The sequence below is a fragment of the Haemaphysalis longicornis genome, unplaced genomic scaffold (genome assembly GCF_048455015.1).
Source record: "Haemaphysalis longicornis isolate Haplotype H1 unplaced genomic scaffold, Haemaphysalis longicornis Haplotype H1 scaffold_1, whole genome shotgun sequence".
Taxonomy (NCBI): Eukaryota; Metazoa; Arthropoda; class Arachnida; order Ixodida; family Ixodidae; genus Haemaphysalis; species Haemaphysalis longicornis.
In genome coordinates, this window is record NW_027526203.1 from 443780264 (window position 1) to 443803924 (window position 23661).

General features: G+C 44.1%; 1 protein-coding gene across 1 annotated transcript in view; it reads left to right on the plus strand.

Annotated features, from left to right (window-relative positions):
- Positions 1-23661, plus strand: part of Mbc (dedicator of cytokinesis protein myoblast city) — a 76681-nt gene that overhangs the window by 15537 nt on the left and 37483 nt on the right. The window contains exons 18-29 of the mRNA XM_077687573.1: positions 1892-2108; positions 6300-6397; positions 8571-8660; positions 11469-11569; positions 16017-16160; positions 20148-20327; positions 20397-20503; positions 22630-22853; positions 22931-23124; positions 23228-23300; positions 23377-23477; positions 23599-23657. Of these exons, the coding sequence (XP_077543699.1) occupies positions 1892-2108; positions 6300-6397; positions 8571-8660; positions 11469-11569; positions 16017-16160; positions 20148-20327; positions 20397-20503; positions 22630-22853; positions 22931-23124; positions 23228-23300; positions 23377-23477; positions 23599-23657 (1588 nt within the window). The remainder of the gene's footprint in view (positions 1-1891; positions 2109-6299; positions 6398-8570; positions 8661-11468; positions 11570-16016; positions 16161-20147; positions 20328-20396; positions 20504-22629; positions 22854-22930; positions 23125-23227; positions 23301-23376; positions 23478-23598; positions 23658-23661) is intronic.

Here is a 23661-nt window from a genome sequence, read left to right on the forward strand (position 1 = left end):
AAACAGTCGTGCAGCACATGAAGCTAATTGTAAAATACTACTGTATTATTCAATTATAAGGCGGTCACGATTATAAAGCAAGGGTGCAGTTTCGAGAGTCCAAAAAATGCCGTATATATATATATATATATATATACTGAGCTTTGGATATAGGCGGGGTATGACTTTGAGACTACGGATTTTGGAAAAAAAAACCTCGCCTTATATTCGAATGAATACGGTATTCTTGTATTCCTTGGAGCAGCTAACTCTCCACCCTCCTTTTTTATTTCCTCATCACACAAGTGCAGTGTCCGATGCATTTGATCGCAGGGTGTAATATTGTGACATGCCCTTTTGGAGGAAGCATCGCAGATGATGAGGACAAGAAACCTTGGAGCGCGTGGGGTGATCGCTTGTGAATGACAACGAAGAGAACGCTCGGTGCTCGGTTTGCCCAGCTGTTTGCTAAGCATCTTGTCCGCTTCCTGTTGAATACCGCAGCGCTCCACTTGAGAAATGCAGCATGGTCGCCTGTGAACTGGGCTACCATTGCCAGGGTGAATACGATGCTTGACGGTTGTTGTCTGGCCCAAAGGTCGGTTGCTGAAATAAAATATGTCTCCATAGGATGCCGAAAGATGAGACAACTCTTGAGCGTGTGTCTGAGACAGATCTAGGGCAATCATGCACGCAAATTCGTCAGATTTTAGCGCGGAGGTGGCAAGACCTGCTGGGCCGTCCGAAGTTAGCGAAGAAACCTCGAAGCTCGATAATGGAAACAGGACAGCCAGCGAAATTCCTCGGGGAAGAGCTTCAGGAGAAAACACAAAGTTTAGGAACGGGAAAAGCACGTGGTTGTTGGTCACCGTTTCAATGGTGTGAGGAAAGGTGACACGTTGCGTAAGCAGCACATCGGTGATTGGTGACACTATGTAGACACCATCAGGAACAACGACGCATGCATACATATGGACGTAGGTCATATTTTGCAGAGGCAAATGAACACGTCGGTAGCGGCTGAAGCAAGAGGGAGCTCAAGGTGGAGGACCCCTGTTGCACAATCAGTGAGGGCTGCGTGTTCAGAAAGGAAATCTAGGCTGAGGATCAGGTCATGGGACACTTGTCTAGGACGGTAAGTGTCACAAGGAGGATGTTACAAGAAGTAAGAAGACATGGCGTGTAGTGCAAGATAGGATCCTAGAGGAAGACGATGCAGTGTGCCACACATAGCCGGAGTTAGTGCTGTCATGGCCATGAGGGGGATGTGTCATGGTAAGACGATTAGGGCCAACTAGATTTAGGGCCAATCTTCGCAGAAGAAGAGCCAGCTGTGTGGGCTCTCTCATGGCCGACATGATGTACATAGTGTAAATACATCGCTTGCACCTTCCATGGTTCATTTCTTGTGTCCTGCCGTCACGTAACAATATGTGCACTAATGAAAATGGTCCTCCTTTGTGATTTCATTAGAGCAGTACTACAATTCAACCTTGAATTCATGAAACCCAAAGTTATGAATTTCCTGAATTTATAAATAAATTTCGATTCCTCAGCAGTTGCCCATAATCTTAATGCTTCTCGATTTTGTAGGTTTCCTGATTTAATAAATTAATTTGTGGATTCCGGTGACATTGTTAAACCAAGGTTCAACTGTAGTGGCGTTGAGGAGAGGAGTTTCTTCAGACTCCTCCGCGATATGTGATGTGTCATGAAAAAGAAACTTGTCCTCATCGTTAAACGTTTTTGTTAGGGTGCACGGGGAGGCAGACGTGTGTGTGTCATAAGAGGCCATCAGTTGATCAGTTTATGATCAAATTTGTTCCTCTTTATAGAATACGTGTGTTTTAGCACACATCTTTAATTTCCACGACCGTTGGGGGGCACTAATGACACAAAGAACTTTCGACAGTTGGACCACAAGCGGCATGCTGACCTGGACATCAGCTACCTCAACCTGCCGGCCACAAGAGCAGAGTTCAACACCATAATGCAGAACTCGGCCACGCCCAATGCACAGCCGAACAAAGCCCAGCTGGCATCCTTCCAGGCGGGTGGAATCAGTCTTGCCATCAAGGACTCCTTCCAGATCTCCACCCTGGTGTGCTCAACCAAGCTGACACAAAATGGTGAGTGCCAGCTTTGGTGGTCCATGACAGCTTCTTTTAGTACTTTGTAACGTTTGCCTTTCCCCAACGCTAGTGACACGTCATTCTGTCGGCTCGTTCTACTGTCAGCCCCAGTTAAAAATTGGGATAACAGATTTACCGGGATGCAGTCAAACGCAACTCTTCTATACGTATACCAGCTATGTGAGTTTGGTAGTTCTGGAGTAAAAGGAATGGGTGAGCTGCCCATGAACAGCATATAGCACTGTAATGCGACTTGTTTAACTCTTTCGTTACCACGCCTATTCAAATCGATCACCGGTGATCGATGATTTCTATTGCCTATTTCAACATGTTGTAGTTGTTTCTCGTACACCTAATGCGGCCAGTGGTTAGTCTAGGCACTGCCCTTTTATAATCAGTTGAAATTTTCCCGCTCCGGCGACATTGAGATTTTTGACGGCGTTTTTTGCGAGCTGAGGTGCGTGTGTTTTTGAGGAAGGGGGCGTGGCTGCTGCACTTGAGAAAAAAAGTATGCAGGCCGTGGTTAGACTGCATTACCATAATATTTTTTTTGTCAAAAGGCTCCTGGCAAGTCAAATACCAAATACATAATGCGGTCAGCTTTGTAATCCGACAGCGTTGAGAGGTGATAATTACTTGAAAATTGCCCCAGCTATTCACTAATGATCTTTGGTTCGGGCAAAGGGCAGCTTTATTCTCCCAAAGCTTATTTCTGATGGTCCCCCACATGTCTAGCAAGTGTGCCTGCCATTTTCAACCAGTTTCCAGCAGTTTCGGTTTCGTTTTCGCATTGCGAAATTCATATTTGGCGCTACTACGCAGTTACCCAACTACAAGCTCATTTGCTATGGCGCCTCCGTTGCCGCTACTGCTCCTCAAAACAAGCATTCCGCTCGCGCTTCCACTTTATCTACGCCTTGCTTCTGCAATAAGAGCTTCCGCTGAAAGTCAAATGATAACACCAAGTCGTCGGGTATCAGTTCAGACGAGGAGAACGCTTCCAATTGGCCTTGAACACCGCCAGCTGTTCACCGGCCAGTTTCGGTTTCATACGAGGGTATTTCCGGAGGTCTAGTGTCGCTTCTTAGTAGTACTTTCTATTCTGACAAAGTCTCCAACAGCCTTGTATTTGTTTCTTTTCAAAATTGTTAGGTGGCGCTGCAATGTAGTAGGCTCGTAGTGCTGAACTTGCTTCACAGCCCGACGGCGGCTTGGTGAAAGCTTGCTGGGCATGATTCTAGTGCATCGTACCTTGTTCCTGCAAGCAGGGCTACCATAGTGAGTCAGAACATGATAATAAACCGCAAATGAAAGTTCTGACTGATAAGTGATCATCAGAACGTCAACAAGCATCCACCAAAGAGTTTGGTTCTCAACTCCAAGCGGATTTTTTCACATCGCTTGCTTGCCTTCAATATTGTGCCGGTCATAATCATTGACAAGGTGTTTTTACATCACACGGAGGCTGATTGAGGCCTTTAATAATGCCTAACCACCAGATTTCTTCTAGCGAACCGTCCAAAATAGCAAATTTTGAAATAGTGGTTGGGCTTCACCACATGGCAGGGGCACCACGCGGGCTAACATTTTCTTTGATATCTGACAAATTGAACTGCGCAACTCAATTTTTTTTCTAGGACGGGTTTTTTGAAATGTCTACCTACAAAATGTATATTCTAAATTTTTTCTACTCCGAGTCGTTTATTATACACAACTTACTTTTTTCTTATTTTCTTCCACGCGTGGACAAAAATTTCGAATTCGATAATTTTTTTCGCAATCGTTATTTAGGAAAACATTATTAAAACTGGTGTCGTTGGAAAGCGTGTGGAATAATCTGCATTTTATGTCACTGCCATGTGTGCCTAACCAATATGTATAGCACAAAAAAAATATTTTGTTAGACCTCTCAAATTGGTCAATTTCCCGCGGTAACGAAAGAGTTAAGTAAAAGAGGCCCATGTGCATATCCTAGAGCTGCTGTGACAGACTATTGGTGAAATCATATAAAATTGCTGTGACAGCCCAAGCACTAACATTCCAAGAGCTAGAATTGGGTGAAGTTTGATTGTTCACCATCTCGCAAAGAAAACTTACGTCCAGAGGCAACAGTTAGTACGCTGCATAAGCTTTCACGTTTTTGTTTATATTGTTTTCCCGTGCGCTGAAATGAGTGTGAAATTCTCCTCTTGCAGCTGGGCAGTTGTGTGTCCCTGTCTGCACAGACATAGCTGAGGCTGTGTACCAAATGTCGATATCAGCGTAGGAGCTTTATTGGAAACACTAGCTGTATTTGAAGGAAGTCCAAACTTCCAGTGAGAAGTTGCTGTGGTGCAGAATTTGTTTTAGACTGAACTTGTCTTTAGGAAGGGAATAATTTTTCATGACAAGGTTATAATGAATTGGTTGTAAGTGTTTATCTTGTTTAAAGTCTAAATTCTGGTTTACTAAATGTGATACGTATTTCTCGTCGTAGGTTGCTGTTTACGGCATTCGTGGGGTTTACAACACCTAAAACTAAATTGTAGTGTAAAAATACACTGTAATCCACCACATAGGAAATTTCCACGTCATAGCCTGTAGTTCATGAAATTAAAGTTTATTAAAGGGGCCATGCAGACAAAGTACAAGTTTGTTTTATTCGAAAGATTTCGGGTTTTATAGTGAACCAGCACATGTCTGGCAGCAATTGATGCCATATTCACTGAGACATTAATCAATTTAGGTTAAAATTTTGATTCTCCCGCCAAATTGTGTGTTTTCGTAATGTCTGCCATGAAGTCACAAGGGTGAGTATCAAAGGAACTTCCAGTGTGTCATTAGGCTCTGCAGCCTTACTTACTGTCAGTCCTCCCAGATGGCGCTACCATACTGAGCGGCGGACAAAGGCTGACGGTTTTCCGCCGTTGCTTTGTTTTTGACTATATTTGCACCTGGCTTGTTTTTGTTATGGTAGAACGTAATCGTTTCGTGAAACTTGGGGTATACTCGACATACAGGGTCACGTAAGACAACATCGCTTACGCCAGTCGGCCAGTGTCGTGTAGGACAATTCGTAATTGGCAGACTGCTGTGCAGCTAAAACAAGCATAGTACGCCCAGTACCAACAGCAGTGTGCATCGGTACTTGTATGTTTACGTGTATTTTCGTAACTTTCATTGTTTACCCCACCATTCTTACGGCTGTAAAATGCGTATGCATTACATTTAGGTGCTCGTTCAGAAAGCTCATAAGCCCTGCCTAATTTGCGTTTGTTTTTTCCGACCTCAGCCAATCACACAGCTAGGCATATGACATGATAGGTTCTGTTGTGGGAAATGAGCTAGTGGGTCGCATGGCCATTCCCTTTTTTCCCAATTATGTAGCTTGTTTAGCCGAAGCGTGCGTTAAAAGTGGTGCCTGTAATGAGGCAATCTTTCGAATCAACCAAACTTGTGTTTAGTCTGCATGGCCCCTTTAAGCACAACTAGTGCAACACCACAGCATTTCTAACATAAATGTACAACCTGGTCGGCCCCTCCATTTTTGTAGAAAGGGGTAGGAAAACAAGTGTCGTTTTTTTTTCCTGCATTGTTTTATGCTTGAGAGTTTTACAGCCACCCCCTGCAGTTTTGCATTCTGGTTAATTCAGCTGGAAATTCTGACAGGTATTTAGTGAATGTGCTGCTCAGACCCGCCAGGGTGACTCATTGCCCAAGACATTGCTCACGTTAGCGTGGAGACGTGGGTCCAATCCTGGCCCTAACCGCAGTTTTTGTAACGCAGGCGAAAAAGCAAAAATGACTGTGTGTTCAATAATCGGGTGCATGTTGAAGATGCCAAGGTGGTCTCTTAGTCCAGGTGTAGCTTTCATGTATGAAACCCAGATTGGAACTTGTACACATAAATGCTGTGTGAAGGCTGACGGAAATGCTCTGAAGCTGTGCGACTGAAAATATTGGGTGAAGTGTTCTGTTGTTTAGTAATAATGCGGGTCTTGTAACCTGTTTGGCACACTAGCAAATTCTTGAAAATTTAGTTCAGCAGGATTTTGTGCCTGCAATTTCAGAAATTTTTCAAATGTCTTGCTGTCAAATGCAAGCATATAGACTTTTGGGAAATGGTCTAGCAGTTGTGGGGTCTGTTTCTATGGTTAACTTATGCTGAGATTCGAAAACAGCAAACAATTTCATTCTGGCTTGTCACAGTGGACCTGCTTGGCCTCTTGAAGTGGTGGACGCTTCCTGATAACCTGGAAAAGAACCTTCATGCATTGATGAAAGTTGATGGTGAAGAAGTTGTGAAGGTACTGTGAAGCACGTCTATTTTAGTGTGTGGTTTTCATTCTCATCTCTGCAGCTTTATGGTCATTCTTTCAAATGAGTCACGAAGAAGCAAGTTTGTACGTGCCCTCTTTCTACCAATGTGTAACGTGAAATTGTGCGAAATCTGTGCGTAGCTCTTGAATTATACACTCAGAGTGCCTACCTGTTGTCATTTTTGGCGAGGCTAGCACCTTATTACATTGAGTGGGGTCGGAATATAATTTCTGGCCAGTGCATAACATTTCTTGCCACCAGGATTATATTACTCTCTAGCGCTCACAAATGCACTCGTCAAAAAGAAACATGTTTCCTGAGGGGCATTCTTCTAGAAATAACTTGGCAGTGTGGCAGTGGACCTCAAGGCAGATTTTTAACTCTTTTGTTACTACGGGAAATTGACCGATTTTCAGGGGTGAAAGAAAACTTTTTTTTGTGCTAAACACATTGGTTAGGCACATATTGCAGTGGCATAAAATGCAGTTGATTTAGTGCCCTTTCCAAAAACACCAGTGTTTAAAATGTTTTTATACACAAAGGTTGCGAAAAAAATTATCGAAATCAAATTTTTTTGTCCAGTTGTCGTATAAAATGAAAAAAAAAAGTAATTGTGTGTAACAAACCACCCAGTGTAGAAAAAATTTCGAATATACATTTTGTAAGGAAACATTTCAAAAACACGTCCTAGAAAAAATGTCGACTCATGCGGAACAGCTTGTCGGATACAAAAAAAAAAATGCTACCACGCGTGGTGCCTGCGCCATGCAGTGAAGCTCGACCTCCAGTTCAAAATGCACAGTTTTGGATAGTTCTCTGGAAGAAATTTGGCGGTTTGACATTATCAGAGGCCCAAATTTGTTCCCATGTTACATCAAAACACCTTGTCAGTGACTGACTTTGCATTTACGGCCAGCACAATATTCAAGACAAGCACGCGATGTAAAGAAATCTGTATGGAGTTTAAATTAAAACTTGGTGGTTTGTGCTTATTTACTGTAAGTTATCTGTCATAATATAAATTTGCAGTTTATTATCATCTTCTGGCTCGCTATCGTAGCTCTGCCTACAAGAATAAGGTTCGATGCGCTGGAATCGTGCCCAGCAAGCTTTCATAGGGCAGCTGTCGCGCGACAAAAAGCATTCAGCACTATGAGCCTCCTACACTGCAGCGCCACCTAACATTTTTGAAAAGAAACTATACCAAACCTGTTAAAGCCTTTGTCAGAAGAGACAGTCTACTAAGAAGTAACACTTCAGCTCCGGAGATACCCTCGTATGGAAACGAAACGGGCTGCAAACAGCTGGCGGTGTGCAAGGCCAGTTTGAAGCTTTCTCCTTTCTGAACTGATATCCGATGACTGGGTGTTATCTTTTGACTCTCATCTTAGATTGTTATCGTAGAAATCGGGTGAGGGTGCATATAATTATGGGCGGCATGCTCTTTTCGAGGATCAGTAGCGGGCAGTGAGGTGCCATAGCTGATCGGCTCAAAGTTGGGTAGCTACGTAGTAGCGTCAAATATGGATTTTGCGATGCAGAAACGAAACCAAAACTATTGTAAGCTGTTTGCGAATGGTCATGTGGTCAGTAGAACTGCGGAACAACGTAGAACAACATGCGCAAAGGCAATAAAACTGCCTAAAATCATAGAATAACTTTGTAAACAGGCACTGCCTGATATTTCCAGCTAATTTCAGTAATTATTACCTTTAGACGACAAATCTGACGATTGAAAGTCATCTTCTGATTCACCATTGGTGCCATGATAACAAAAACCAAACACTGATGCAGAGTAATTACGAACAGCACGCCTTCTGTTGTAGCAGTGGCGTGCGACGACCACGCCCCATTTCCACACTCAGGTGATGAAAATGCGTGTCATAATCACGCTTTTGTTGCAAAAATGAAAACAACACTGATTTTGGAAGGGCATTTTCTGAGCTAACCCCAAATTGCTTTATTTGTTTGAGAAAAACCAGAACCCTTTGAAAAAGGGCTCCCAAGTTATCGTTCGAATTGAACGATTTTGAATAGGTGTGGTAATGAAAGAGTTAATGAACTTTTTACTGTGCGATACTTTTTGACTGTTGTTCTGCACCCATACGTGTGCCATACTCCTTAAGCTGTGTGCTAATTTGCTGATGTTCTGTTCTTCAGTTCTTGCAAGACATTTTGGATGCTCTGTTCAACATTCTCATGAAAAATTCAGACTCTGACCTTTATGACAACCTCGTCTTTGAAGCTCTGGTAAGCCTATTTGTGTTTCTGTGTAGTTTTTTTTTTAATAATAAGGAAAAAATTGCTCTCAGTGTGCAAAAGCCTTCTTAGAAGTAAACTTTGACTGTATAATTGCACCTTTTCGTTTGCTCAATCTGAATGAACTTTTTAGAGCTCATTTATGGTAACTCGATTTGCAGCTTTGAAAAGGCACTGCTATGAGTTGTAAGCATTGTTAATTATTTAATTAGATTATACCTAGGATACATAGGCCATGTTCTGAGTTTTTGTGGTTAATTTACATGAATTTTATAATGTGAAAAGGGCATTCGAAAGCCACAAACCAGTGTGGCTTCATTATGGTATAGTTGGTGTGGTGATGATGAACGGTGCGTGGTGTTTGCTTTTCTGCTGCCAATTACAGATAAACTAAGGCTTTATATGTCCACGAAACAGCCAAATAATGGATTACATGGGTTATACTGCACAATGAAGTCACAAATAAGACTCCAATATATTCCCTTCAGTGTCCTTTAAATGAGCTTTAAATTTCTTAAAGGGACGGACAACCGATTTTTGTCGCGTATATGTTCTCTAGTTCATATGAAAGCCAGCATTTTATATATCCCGGTAACCACAAGCAATTTATAAACAAATAAGCAGAAATCATTTTAATTTGGCAGCAAACTTTCTGAAATCGGAAGGGGGGCGGGGCGGTTCATAGTGTCGAAACTTGACATTACAATATGTGTCCTGGTCACGTGACGTGCAAACCTAGCAACTACTGTAACTGCTGAAACGTTTACTTACTTATTGAAAACCGTTTAACACAAGTATTTGTATAACTTTCAATTGTATATGTGTTTTTAAACGTTATTTTGAAAAATTTTAAGACACGCTGCCCGGCGTCGCTGGGTTGCTCTCAGTGTGGCTAACTGAGGCTCCATGCTCAGAATCAATGGCAGCGGTCAGTAAACAGACCCATTGAAGGAGCTTTGATGATTCTGCCTGAGTCAGAGACATTTGTTCTGCCAAAATATTCGATTTCAGTTTTCAAATACGCAAACGGCAGCTTAAAAAAAAAAAAAAAGGACACCGCGTCCAGGGAGAATCGAACTTCCCGCCTCCACAACATGAAGCCAGATTCTACCTATCGTCTATCTCAACAGATGGCGCCTTCGTGCAAAAGAGACTGTTGAATTAAAAAACGCGTAAAGGAGTAAGAAAGCCTGCGATTCACACTTTTTTTTAGCTAGGGACAAGTTTTTAAATATCGTTTTTCATTTCGCATACAGACAAAAGTATGTTGCCGCGCTACTGTATGTCATGGTTGCCAGCATCGTTTTTGTGAGGACACATACGGCTCATAGATCTAAAAATTTTATTTAAAAAGTTCTAGGGCGTTATCAGCAAAACTGTTTATGGTTAAGGTGCTTTAAGTGATGTCCTTTCATTTGAGATAGAGAATATATACTCGACAAAAATCACAAGGGAGCACTTCAGCGGAGATATCTGTGGGAGATCGTGATGTTGCACAGGCGGACCTTCGCTCGGCCAGCTCCTTTGCTCACACGGAGGATGCAACTGTTGGATGGATATCACAGAGCGGAGCTGCCATAGCACTGTCGATTCCACGTTGGCGGCAGTTTCTGCTAGTGCCCCTATGTACTGATTTCGTCAGCCGCTTAATTAAGAAGCGACCGTAGACGTGATGCAGGCGCTGCGAGTGCAGATTGACTCGAGCTACCTGTGCCTGCCCGTGCCACTTCACAGCCGTGGCCGTTGCCGCCTGCACAGTGGTGGTACATGCGGCTCCCTCAGTGCACATGTCGTGTGCTCAGCGCATTTTCGCATTCACTGTAAAAAAAACAATAAAAATAGAGTGCCTAAAATCGCTGTAGAACGTAGGTCGCAGCCAGCTGCCAGATGAGCGAACTAAATCCCGGTGCCTCTACCGCCAACGATCGCGTCGTTTGTAGCTCGAGAGTGAAAGCTCTGACCTCTGATCAAAGCGAGCCAGCGACGAATGCTGGCGGTACGGAAACGGCCAACACAAACTCGTGACGTGTTTGGATGTTGTTTATTTACTCCACATCCAAGTAGATGCCGATCTCGCGAGGACCTCTGCTGGCTGCTCGGTTGCGTTACGCACACATTAAAATTGATTTTAAATATGTTCAAAGCTGTATTTGCCACTGATGTTTTGCAAATGATGTAGTTTGTTCACACCAATCTACCTCCCAAGTTATCTCGCTTTAAAAATTTTGTGTCAGGACTCCTTTAATGTACCCAAGTTGCTCGTACACCATTTCTATGCATTCCTGAAAAACAAATTTGCTGCTTAGTTTTTAACATGAAGCCGGGAAAGATAAAAGGGCATGCACATACACGTTAACTGCGCTGCACATGTATGTGTGTGTACTTCGCCTTCTATTGGTACAGCGCCCTTTTTCAGCACTTTGAAGGAAATTTGTTTTTCATTAATGTTTAACGACGAACTAGTGCCAACACAGTCTTTAGCTTTATACATGTGTTACTCATTATTTTACCTTTCTCTCACAACCTGTAGGTCATGCAAAATGGCGATGCCAAAGTGTGTGTTGTGTAGTGGGGTTGGGATGGTGTACGTGACTTGCAGCAAAGGCAACTTTCAGGTCACAACTATGTTTAGTTCTGGAATATGTTTGAAAAAACTTGCATGCTTTGAGCAGTAAAAGGGGGTCGTAAATGGAATAAAATTGCGAACTTTACTCTCAGATTACTTTGGAATTCCGCATGTTCACGGGCTGCTAATCTTGTTTACCTGTTTAATTATGCGATGTCTGCATTCTGTTCCAGGTCTTCATCATCGGCCTCATTTCTGACAGGAAGTACCAGCACTTCAAGCCTGTCTTAGACTTGTACATTGAAGAAACCTTCAGTGCAACACTTGCTTACAAGTAAGTGTGACATTTCTGAATTTCTAGTTTTTAATTTTTCCCTCTTTTGTGCTAAAGTTATGTTCTGGAACAATCTTTTGCCAGCATATTTTATTCTGAGGATAGGTAATTACCAAATGCAGATTATTTGATTTAGTTCAGCTACACCGCTTGAAGCTTTCTGAAATTTATGCTAGTTGAACACGGATATATTGAACTTTAAGGGGATTGCGAAATAGTTCGATATATCAATAATTCGAAATATAAAATATGCCGGTCTGAAGATTATCTGGTAACTCTGCACATCACAGATTTTCGAGATTGTGACCAGCAGTTGCTTACTGATTTGTTCCTCACAGCACGGAAAATTCGAACCAGTGCGCGATGAGCACCGCACTTTCGATTCACTTGCGAGATTCACTTGCTTCTTTTTCTGCGTCAGAAAGTTCACCTCACTGTCTTCAAGCTTACGAACGCCATCCAAATTAGAAAATCTGGTGTTGTACACTGTGCCACAACAGTGGCGAATCTGAACCCTGACGCAAGCTATAGGCTGCAGAGGCGGTTGGGAACGTTGTCAGGGCCGCTAGTAGGGTCCGTTTCTTTAGCATCGGTGATGTCTGCCACAGCCTTTCACATCGTCGTCAGCACTTACGAACTCGTGTGCCGTTGTGTCATTCAGAATGGCACATGGGAATGCTGACGGCTCTCTAAATTTACTCTCGATGCGCTCAGCGCTGCTGTCTTCGGTATCTAAACACCTCTCATCTGGAGCCGCGTAACAAAACCACTTTGCACATGACACGCTCTGTAACGGCCGTGGCGTGCTGCCTTTGCCTTCCTTGAGGTTTTATGTGCAGTGTCGTGTTCAAAAATGCTGTGAGGAATTTCAAATATCCCTGCAGCCGACATCTTTTCATGGGCCTGTACCCTTCTAATACAGTTAAACCTCGATGTAACGAACTTCAATGTAACGAAACCCTCGATGTAACGAACCACGGAATTTTTCGTAACTTCAAGTGTATGCACACCGTGTATTTTCACCCTCTGTGTAACGAAGTCCCGTTTGCCGGAATTTCAATGTAACGAAGTTTCATGGAGAACTAGGCACGAAATTTAAGTTGTAGAGGTATATTTTGTGAGACGCAAGCGCCGAAATGGGATCTCAATAAAAGGCGAACGGCAATACGGGCCGCCCATACCGCGGATGCAGCGAGCCACGGGCCTGTGAGCGAGCCCCTTGCCTACAAACTGCCTGGCGTGCATACACGCTGGCGCACTTTTTCTGTTTCTGTCAGAGCTTAATCGTCTACGAGGGCATCAGCGTGAACCGCATGGAGCGTTTTTTCCCCGCAAAAACTCAAAACGCGCCCCGCAAGCCACAGACGCACTGACGCAGCCGCGGAGACCACCCAGCGACCGCTTCCAACCGCTCGCTGAAACGCAACTCGAGGGGCAAATGAGAGGAGCACGCGAGAAAAAAAAAAAAAAAAAAAAGCGGATAACGTGAGCGAAATTTTCACAGTAAAATGTCATGCGCGCCGCTTACGAAAGCGCGCATCAAACATCCTCCGCGGTGATAAGCGTAATTGCCTCTTGCGGGGCCGCCGCCGCCGTATGCCGCCGTTTTCCCCTTCGGTCGAGTTCGCTCATGCTTGTTGGGTTTCATCGTTCCAGCAGGCATTTGAGAATCTTTATGAGCCTTGTGCGCGCATTTTTTTCACACCCACGTCCGCGATTGCGCGCCGGCGGCGGCTTCTGCGCCAGGAAGTGACTCGCGCTGCACGCGGCAGTGGGAGGAGCCTGACCACTTTCGCCAATGGGGAGGCGCGCAACCTATGGCGGGAGCTTCGAAGCGCTCGGGCATGCCGAGGATTTTTGATGGGCGCTTTCGTAAGCGGCGCGTATGGCGCTTTACAGTGAAAATTTCGCCCACGTAACCCGCTTTTTTTTCTCGCATGCCCCTCTCGTTTGCCCCACGAGTTGCGTTTCAGCGAGCGGAAGCGGTCGCCGGAGCTACTCACATCGCGCGGGTTGCCTCTGCGGCTGCGTCAGCGCGCCTGTGGCTTGCGGGGCGCGCTTTTGCGGGGAGAAAACGCTCCATGAGGTTCACTCTAATGCCCGCGTAGACGATTAAGCTCCGGTAGAAACAGAAAGAGTGCGCCAGCCGTGTATGCGCGCCACGTTTTCTTTTGCAGGAAACGCTTCACAGGATGAACACTTACCGCGAATTTCAATGTAGCAAAATTTCAATGTAACGAAGTAAATTACGAATTTTACCGACTTCGTTACATTGAGGTTTAACTGTAATGTCCGCTATCGTCGCTAAATCCAAATTCTTCTGTTTTTATCGTTACTATGGCTCCGAAACATGTGCCGCGGACAAAACAAATTCTCACCACGCCCTATCAATCCCCCTGGGCGAGCCTGCACTGGTAACCGCACAAACACACAATAAATGCCAGAAACCTTGCGCTTCAGGTTGGTTTCCCCTCCTCTATTGCATTTGGCAACCAATCACTCCCCGCGTTCTCGCTGCCATGCGGCTGCCCCCACGCTAGCGTGCAAGCAGGTGTTGAAGGCCATCGAAACGCCACGTCGCCGCCTCCTTCTCACCGAGCGGGTCAGCGCCCTTGAGGAGTCATCATCATCACATCCACCCGTCAGTAGAAGCGCACTTGCAGAGGCACTTGGCGGTGCAGCATTTGATATATTGGCTGTGCCCATGATCGGGAGTTCGATACACGCGTACAACAGCGCTATAATTTTGCGTGAGATTTCCAAGGGGATGTTCGGACTGTTCGATATAGACCATAATTTGATGTATCTGTGTTCGACTGTATGTGTGAAAGGACACTAAGGATAACTAGTTTCCTAGTTTGAGATTAAAACACTGGCATTCATTGGCCCTCTGCAAAGATTTGCAGCAAAATATGCCCTAATCACTTTGAATTGCCAATTAGAAAACCAGCTTTCTTTTCTCATTTTCCTTGCAGCATTTCGTGACACTTCATTTTACTTAGAGGGACTGTGAAGACAGCATACAACTTTGCCTAAGTCAAGAGTTAGCCACGTTGTAATGACAAATGTGTCAAGTTTAACGCACACTGCATTTAAATAAGTGAGGTTATTGATAAAGACGAAGATGGCCGTGGTAACTTCTTAAGGCATTGCCTTCACGTTTTAATTGTTGTCCCCAGGCGTATTGACAGACCAGCTTGTGCGGATTGGCAGGTGTAGTTAAAAGCAGTCATAAGTATCAGCTGAAGACAAGGACGTGTTGCCATAACAAAGCAACCCGAAGACCTGCCTGTTCGCTCTAGTCTGGCCATGCGCTGTCAGAATCCGAATAAATATTGAGAACACAGGCCACTGTTTTCTCATTGGAACATGGAGAGTTCAATTGGGCTTAGTTTGTTTTATTCTGGTTAAATATGATACAAAATTCATCGCTTTAAGCTTGCCCAGAACTTATGACTGCACTGTTGTACTGTTGGTAGGCTCTGCTTAGTTTCGAAGGCTATATATACGGTGATAGCCCAATTAAAAACATTGTTACATCCCAAACAGAATTGTAGGGGTCTGTGAACTGCCAAATCTTTTGAATAAAGCAAAGTTGTATGTTGTCTCAATGGTCCCTCTAAACAATCAAGTGAGGCAGCATGGTGTAGACCGGGCTGGCAGGTATTAAAAGTATTGATAGTAGAGGTACTTTTGAGCATCTGTATTTCTGTATTAGATACATTTGCAAAATTTATTTGCAGCTCAGAAGTGAAATACTTTTATGATAAATCAGATATATTGCAACAACCTGCCACATACAAGTGCCTCGTTCCCGTTAAAGGAGTACTGACACTAAATTTCTCGCTTTCTGTTTTTATGCTGTAAAGAATACCTGTTGGCCCAGTAATTATGAAAATCGAACCAAAAGTGGTGAGCCGCCAGTATAGAATTAATTATAACACATTTATTCTAATCAGTTTCAAATTCGGTCGTCTCGCGCCAAATGGCCAATCAAATGCAGGCCGGACAGCGTTGTGTCAAAGTTATATGGCCGCAAAAACTGCTGGTGCTAGTGTCAGTCAAAAACCCATGATGTCAGGGACATTTGTCGCATCGTCTGCTATGATGGCACATGGTCTGCACTTGCCCGCGCAGTCGACATGTTGGAATTGTCAGACTCAGATGAGTTGTGGCCACCCTAGTCTTTTAATATCGCTGCGGCTCGAACCGGCGCAGACCACAGTAGCAACAGCTTGTCGCCGCTCTTCCGAATCAATCTGATCGCTAAAAAGAAGTTCCGCATGCGAGAAAGTAGATGTTAGTGTGGCACATTTAGTTTATTCCATAAAATTAGTGGACTGGTTGAATTCTGAGCACTTACTGTTTTCCCTGCCCACTCTTTTCTTCTTGTCCTGCCGTTTGGTGCACTTCCCTGTCCTAAACACTGACTCGTCTTTCTTTTCAGCAAACTCATTGTAGTCTTGAAGTACTACATTGACAACATCAACACCAACACTCAAGAGACTGAGGGAAGCCTGTTGTTTCGAGCAATGAAGAGCATAGAGTACATCTTCAAATTCATCGTTCATTCCAGGAAACTTTTTGCTCAGTAAGTGCACCACTTGTATAGTGGGTAGAAAGTTTTGATTCCTTGTTGACCTGCACACTTGATGAATGTGACTTCAGCAGAAAAAAAAAATTGTTTTCATTGTTGCACACAATGCCATTATAGTAGAGGTACATATGGAGGTGATGCAGGTATGGTGGGTGAAATCAAAAATCGCAAATAAATAAATAGTTTGTATGCAGTAGATCTTGATTTATCAAAACATAATATGGTGAAGCTTTTGTGAGGTTCAGGCAGCAGAACAACTGTGATAGTCTGCTGTATGCAATAAATGAAAGGCTTTAAATAAGTATGCAGCCAAGTTATGCTTCCCAATAATATCTTTGTTAGTTTGAGTAGATTTTTGAAAAGTCCTGGCTTCAGGTGGGTAAACTGCTGCATTCCTGGGAGTTTTTATGACTTCGAATTAGTGCCGCATGGATGAATTCTTAAAGGGTTCAGTCATCGCGTCTTCTGAGTCCTTGATGACTTAGAAAATTCTACATGGCCAACATTTGGGAATAATCTGTACTTGTTGTCGGTTGGTCCAAGCATCCAGTAAAGGAACTAAAATAGAGAAAAATGATTATTTCAGTGGAGGATGTGAGCTTTTTACCATGTGAAGAATTTAGCTTGTTTACAGGTGAAGAGGGACACACCACCAAGAACACATTGGGAGAAGCTTGTGCATTGAGTGCAAACAAATAAAAATAATGGGTGCATTTAATAGCGCAAAAGACGGACCATGTGAGTAGGAAAAACACAGGACGAATGCTAGACATCAGTTGATGTCTAGCGTTCGTCCTGTGTTTTTCCTTCTCGTGTGGTCCGTCTTTTGTAGGGGTGTGCGAATATCAATTTTTTAATTTCGAAGCGAATTCGAATAATAAAAACAAAGTTCGAATCGAATCGAATATTTTTCGAATATTTTTCGAATGCGAATACTTATTGTTTTTTGTAAAATTAAAGTTTTCACCATCTAGAGACACAAAAACTGCAACTTTATTGCACAACAAATCATACAAAGTAAAATTAGAAATTACACAATACCATTGCACTCAACAGGTTAAGGTCTGAACTCACTTAAATGTTAACATGGAGAAAAGTTAACTGTTCGACATGTTCGGGGAGCAGTGACAACCTCCTGCTCGTCACAACTCCACCAGATACCGAAAGTAGCCGCTCACTTGAGACACTAATGGCTGGCATGCCCGAGCCCGTGCACATTGCCGCGCGCTGATACAGTAAAATCTCGATGATACTAATCTTGCGGGACCGCGAAAAATATTCGTATCATCCGAAATTCGTATGAACCAACACAGACCAAAAAATTGAGCGCTGAAAAAAGTTTTCGTTTATTTCTTCTCTTACTTTCGCGTGAAGAAATTCGTGATTTTTTCTGCTTTTTTTAACCCCCATGTCGCAAAGCAGTCCTTTCTGGAGCACGTAGAGCTCCGCGCTCGTCTCCTCACTCGCTGTGCCCAAGCTCGCTACACGCCGCAACAGTCAAGCGTGAACCGCATGGTGCGTTTTTGCACGCGATTCGCTCGCCTCGGCTCTTCGAGCGCTGTATTTTCACGCCCGCATCGACGATTTCGCGCCCGCGGTAGCGCCTACCTCGGTCAGAAAATGACGCATGACGGGCGCGGCAGAATGGAGGAGCCTGACTACTTGCGACAGCCGGCTTGGCTCCGCCGGAGACGGTTAGGCTTAGCACCCCGGCAAATATTTTACGGGCGCTTTCTAGCGGCGCGGGTGATGTTTTATAGTACCGTTTTCGCATGCATTATCAGCTCCTTTACCGCACAAGCAACTTCGTGTCTCCCTTGAGCCGCATTTTAAAGAGCGGTTAGAAACGGTCGCTCGAGTGCCTGCGCCACTTCGCGGCTGGAGCCGACGCCATGTTGATGCCGCCGGCCGCGCCGCGCGCAGCGTCGCCGGTGTCAGCGCGCGTTGGGCGTGCGCAGAGCGTTTTCGCGAGCAGAAAACACCGATACAGTCTGCGAAAGCACGTACCGTTCGCCGTGTATATGCTTCGCCACTTTGCTGCTGAGACACGCTCTGATTTTTTTTTTTAGTTTTGGGTGGTTCGAATATTTCGAACCATAAAAGTGTCATTCGAATCGAATCGAATACCAAAAAATTCGAATCGAATATTCGAAGTTTCGAATATTCGCACACCCCTAGTCTTTTGCGCTAGTAAAATGCACCCATTATCGTCTAACCAACTAGCCCAACTTTCCGTCCTCAAAATAAAAATAACTGTGGCTACGTTAGCACCGTATGTGCAGCCGAGGTATAGTAGTCAACGTTGTAATAATTAGTGATTTTGTGAATCAACGGGCTCTTGTAGATTGAGGACGGAATGCAACATTGGTTTCTAATATACAGAGTTGCATGGTCTTCATCATAAGCCTGCCCTTGCCACTCAAAGGCCGTGCTGAGTTGTGTCAAAGGCAAAAGCAGTCAGAGGGGTGTGTCAGCAAGCAAATGGAGCAGAATTCTTTCATAAACGAGACTTCCGCCTATGTTTTTTTTTTAGTCAAAAATATTAACTCCATTTGTTATTGGAGTCTTCGTAAAATTCACATACCTGCCCCTGTTGCATAAAAGCGTCGCAGTAACAGCTGTGCCATCTCCATGAAATGTGGCTGAAGCCGTCAGGATGCCGTCGTAGGCGAGACCAAATAAGTGTGAATACAATCGTTTTCAAACATTTATCTAGCATGTTTCTAAGTTAGGGAGCGTAAGAAAACTTGCCAACGCTATCATTTTATGATAGCAGGCATGTGTGCTGTTGTAAGGTATAGAGAATTGACATCGCATCTTGTTTTTGCAGCCATTTTCTCACACCCCTTCCGGCCCCTGAATGGCTACAGTAGTGGCGGCCTTGTGATACATTTTAAAACTGATTGGTAATTATGTGTGATAGTGAATGAAACGAAACTCTGCATGTTCTCACAGTTCTCCTAGCACTAAAAAATAGTGCAGTTTTTGAAATGATTGAGTTAGGCCGTGAATCACAGCTGTTTTCTGGAACAATATTATTAGGGGTGAAGCCCCTTAGGGGCTGGGGCTGTTGGCGTCTCCTGTCGTCGTCGTCGTAGTCTTCGTCTCATGTAGTCATGGTACTAAAACACCGGGAAACTCATTTGTGCCTCATGCTAGAACGTACCGCGTGCTAAAACAACACCGGGACACTCGTGTACACCTCGCGCTAGAGCGCTTCGTAACGCGTACTAAAAAAACACCGGGACACTTGTTTATGCCTCGCGCTGGAGAGTTTCGTGCTTCAAAGCCAAAAGACATTTACAGCAAAGCTGTATACCTCTACCCTCTAACGGTTTCATCTCCGTTAGCAAAAACGCCAAGGCTCCAGGAATACACTTATACACTGCATGCTTCGCCCCTCCCCAGGTTTCACGTTAGTAGAGATGGCCCGGGATTTTTGCTGTGGAAATGTTCACTCACTCGTATCGTCCATCACAGCTCTAAAATGCATTCGTAGTAGCTAGAATTTGGCCAATTGTATAGAATACAGTTCCACCAAGAAATTTTTAATGTTCATATCATTCCTAAATTCGTATTAGCCAGGATTTTATTGTTCAGATGTCACTGTATTATTACTGTTTATACAGAAGTTATGTGTGACTGATTGTTTACCCAAAGCTGATAATATTTGTTTGTTCATTTTAGTATGGTCAGAATTTGGTGTGCACTTAGTAACTAAACATTGATTGATATCTGTCAGCATCTGCTGCAGCAATACGGAGCTCATAGGTTTAATTTAAGTGGGGCAAGGTTTTGTGAACAAACATAATTAGCAACACCCGTGTATTTAAATATATTCTAGAAGCTCACTTAAACTAACTTTGTGCATAACCCTTTAGTGCTAGCATTTTCTCTCTGTTTTGGCAATTTTTAGTGACTGAGGCTAGCCTAAAAGGTGGCCAGGCCTTTGGCTAATGCCCATGTTTGCCTGTTTTTCAGTCTGAACGAGGGCAAAGGCACCCAACAGTTTGAGCTCTCTCTGGAGCAACTACTTAAGTCCATTACCGGCATGATGCTGTACAAGGCTGACACTGTTCTGCTCATTCAGGGTGCCTGCCTGAAATACTTTCCGGCCACAATACCTGACATCCTGCACGTTTTCAGTGCAGAGCAACTAAGGTGGGTGACACTTGGCGCATGGGACAACTGCTTTTATGAGCTGACATTATTTGCGTTCTCATTTTCCAGTCATATTGTTACCGAGCTGCTCAACAACTTGCCACCTGAAAGGCTGACAAAACAAAAGATGATGTGTGTGAACGACATAGTTCATAGTGAGCTGTTCAAGTTTCCAGGTAAGCTGGGGTCTTTTGAAGTTTTATTGACATTGAACAACATTGAAGACATGGAAAAGCATTTGCGTCTACATTTTAGGATGTTGCAGTTATACCCCGAGTTGAATATAGTGATGAGGGAGCTTTGTCTCTTTTGCACTGTGTTAAACCTCCTCCATTGGTTTCATCCTGTGGATTCAGGATACAAAAGCACAGAACACAACAGAGCTTTGGTCGTTCCCAGCTCAGCTTTCATCGCTAACTATCTAGCTTGATAAATTTTCATATTGCAGACATTATTTTTCCACCTTTGCAAACAAGTCGATTGCACCGCTTATGAGGAAGCAAGAGGAGGAGAAGAGCAGTTTTCCTTCTGAACACTCCTCCTAGCGCCGCCGCTTTAGCATCGTCCCCGCACCCGCTCACGAGCCCCATGACGAGCTCGAACCGCTTGCTCGCTCGTTCACCTGTTGTGTTTCGTGCGCGCCGCTTTGAATTTGACTGGGTGCCTCTTCAACTGTCCCTCCATTTTTCCGCGGAAGGGGCGTCAGGGCTGATGTTTTGGAAATGTCCGAATGCCTCACTAAAGATGTGATTGTTGCGTGGACGTGCGCTGTGGACAGCGGTGAGGGACGACTCTGATGACGTGGTTGAGCAGCCTAGTCAAATACCTAGTATCTTTGCAGGAGGCCGAATGCATGATACAGTTTCTCAGGGACTTTGTTTTTTCCCAGGACCTTTCGCTCAGCTAGGTGGAGCACCTATAGATGCTTTTGAAAAGTATGTGCGCCAGTTTCGCATAAAGCAAACAAAGTTGACCGACCATGGCTTCTTCTTTGCAAATAATAGTAGTACGACCTTGCTTGCATGCAAATAAAATGTTCTAATCTCTGCTTTGTCTTTTTTTTTTTTTTTTCACAACCCATTTACAACAATTATTGGTTTATAACAAATATCCCTTCTTCGCGCCCGAATTTGCTCATCTCATTCCGTCTATAAGTTTCTGTCTTCACCTACTTGTAGTGCTGTCTCTTGGCAGTCATTTTGTTATTCTGCTGGTCCACTTTTTGTCATTCTTCTGAAGTTTGTACTTCTCCCCCTTTTTTCATATGTCCACTTGTCGATGCCAGCGGCATCAACACTGCAGCTTTTGTCGCCCACTGCCTTGCAAATAATCAAGTATTAAACTTAAACTGCATTAGCTACTCAGAATCACCCAAACGACAAAACACAAAGAAAACAAAAAGAAAAGAAAAGTCAGCACCCATAATGTGACGTGCGCTGCAAGCAGGCAACTTTATGGCACTGGCAGTGGCAGTAGATGCTCAGAATTTGATGTGTCTAATGTTGAGTAGGGTTGCCACCTTTCCCAAAGAAAAAAACCGGCCCTTCGGGGGGGGGGGGGGGGGAAGGGGGGGGGGGGGCGTGATTTTTGAAAATTTAATTTGTGTTGCAAAAAAGACGTCATGTCTTTGACAGGCAATGCCATTTATTGTAGCGTTTTCTTAGAGAGAAATCAACATAACATTTTTACTGAAAGTGACCGAGAGCTTGGTTATTGCTCTGTATGTGCTTCACTCAGGCGGCAGCATTTCATTGTTTTGTTTCTCCCCTAGGTCCCCTTCCATCCCAGGCAGCGCGCTCGCCCGCGTATTTTCTCTGCTCGCGTGTCTGCGCAGCTTGTCGACACATGTTTGTCGTTTTAGTTGTTGAATTGACACTTATAAAACATCAAAATGAACATAGCCACGGCACAAGGGCCAAAGTTTTTAGTTTTAAGTACCAAAGCCGGTTTTAAGTATGGACCGGCAACCGGCCCGCTGTTTAAAAAACCGGTCAGGCCGGTCCAAAACCGGGCGGGTGGCAACCCTAATGTCGAGTTGTTATCAGAAAGTTATTTTGCGTGAATATCGTTAAGTACCTGAGTTGAGCATGTTTGATACAGAAAACAAATTGCTGCTCCCAGGTGCATCGTGCTTAGCTAGCTATGTAAACAATCTGCAGAAACTATCTACGTAAACAAGTTTCTCAGCTGTCTCCACTGTCTCTCTACACTGCATAGTCTTTGTACTTAAAAGGACGAGTTTGGTGTAGTCTTTGTGGCGCATCTGAAATGGCTGTGTAACACTGCACTCTGTGCCTGTCAGAGTGCCGTGCCATTCTGCTGCCTGTGATCAACCAACACGTGCAACTCCTCATGGAGAAAGGGGAGGAGCTGGAGCTGTGCGTTAAGATTTTGAGCGACATCATGGTGGTGCTTCACGGCCACGACCGGACACAGACCGTCGAAGACATCTCGGTGGTCATGAACTCTGTGCTGAGGACTGTGATCCAGACTGTTATCAGGACCAACCGATCTCTGCCCATTGTGGTACGTCCTCGGGATTTTGAAAAATGTCTGTGTCCGCATTTGGCGTGTGGATGTCCTGATAAATGTTTCTCTTTTAGGGCAACATTGTAGCCCTCATGATTGCAGTGCTGAGACAGATGTCCAAGTACCACTACCAGACCTACCTAGACCGCTTTCCCACAACCACGGACCTTCTTGACTTTCTAATGGAAATTCTGCTAGTCTTTAAGGATTTAGTGAGCAAGAATGTCTACCCAAAGGATTGGAATGACATGATAATGCTGCAGAACAGGTACTTGCACTGCTCTTCTCTGTTCGTGCCATTTAAACGAAATGGGAAAACTGCTTTATTCTGCATTTTCTTACCCGCATTGTTACTCTTTTCTGCAATACAGTGTTATGCTGAAGGCGCTGCGCCACTTTTCACACACCATCCGAGACCGGTTCACAAACCCCTTTGATTACCAGGTTTGTTGCTGTTCTTATAGGAGCAATACCTTAAGTATGGAAGGATAACACATCCTCAATTTTATTACTGCAACAGGTGTGGAACAACTACTTTCACTGTGCCATAGCCTTTCTCACACAAGATGCACTGCAGCTCGAGAACTTCTCTCACAACAAGCGAAACAAGATAATTGCAAGGTTGGTGTCAGTTCACTGCCATTTTTCTATGGGCCCCAAGGGCTGCCTTGAAGCGTTTTCTAGATTTGCGCGTTTATTGCCCCCCCCCCCCCCCCCTTTTTTTTTTTTTTTTTTTGTCCAGGTACAAAGACATGAGACAGGAGACTGGTTTTGAGATACGCAAGATGTGGTTCAATCTTGGTAA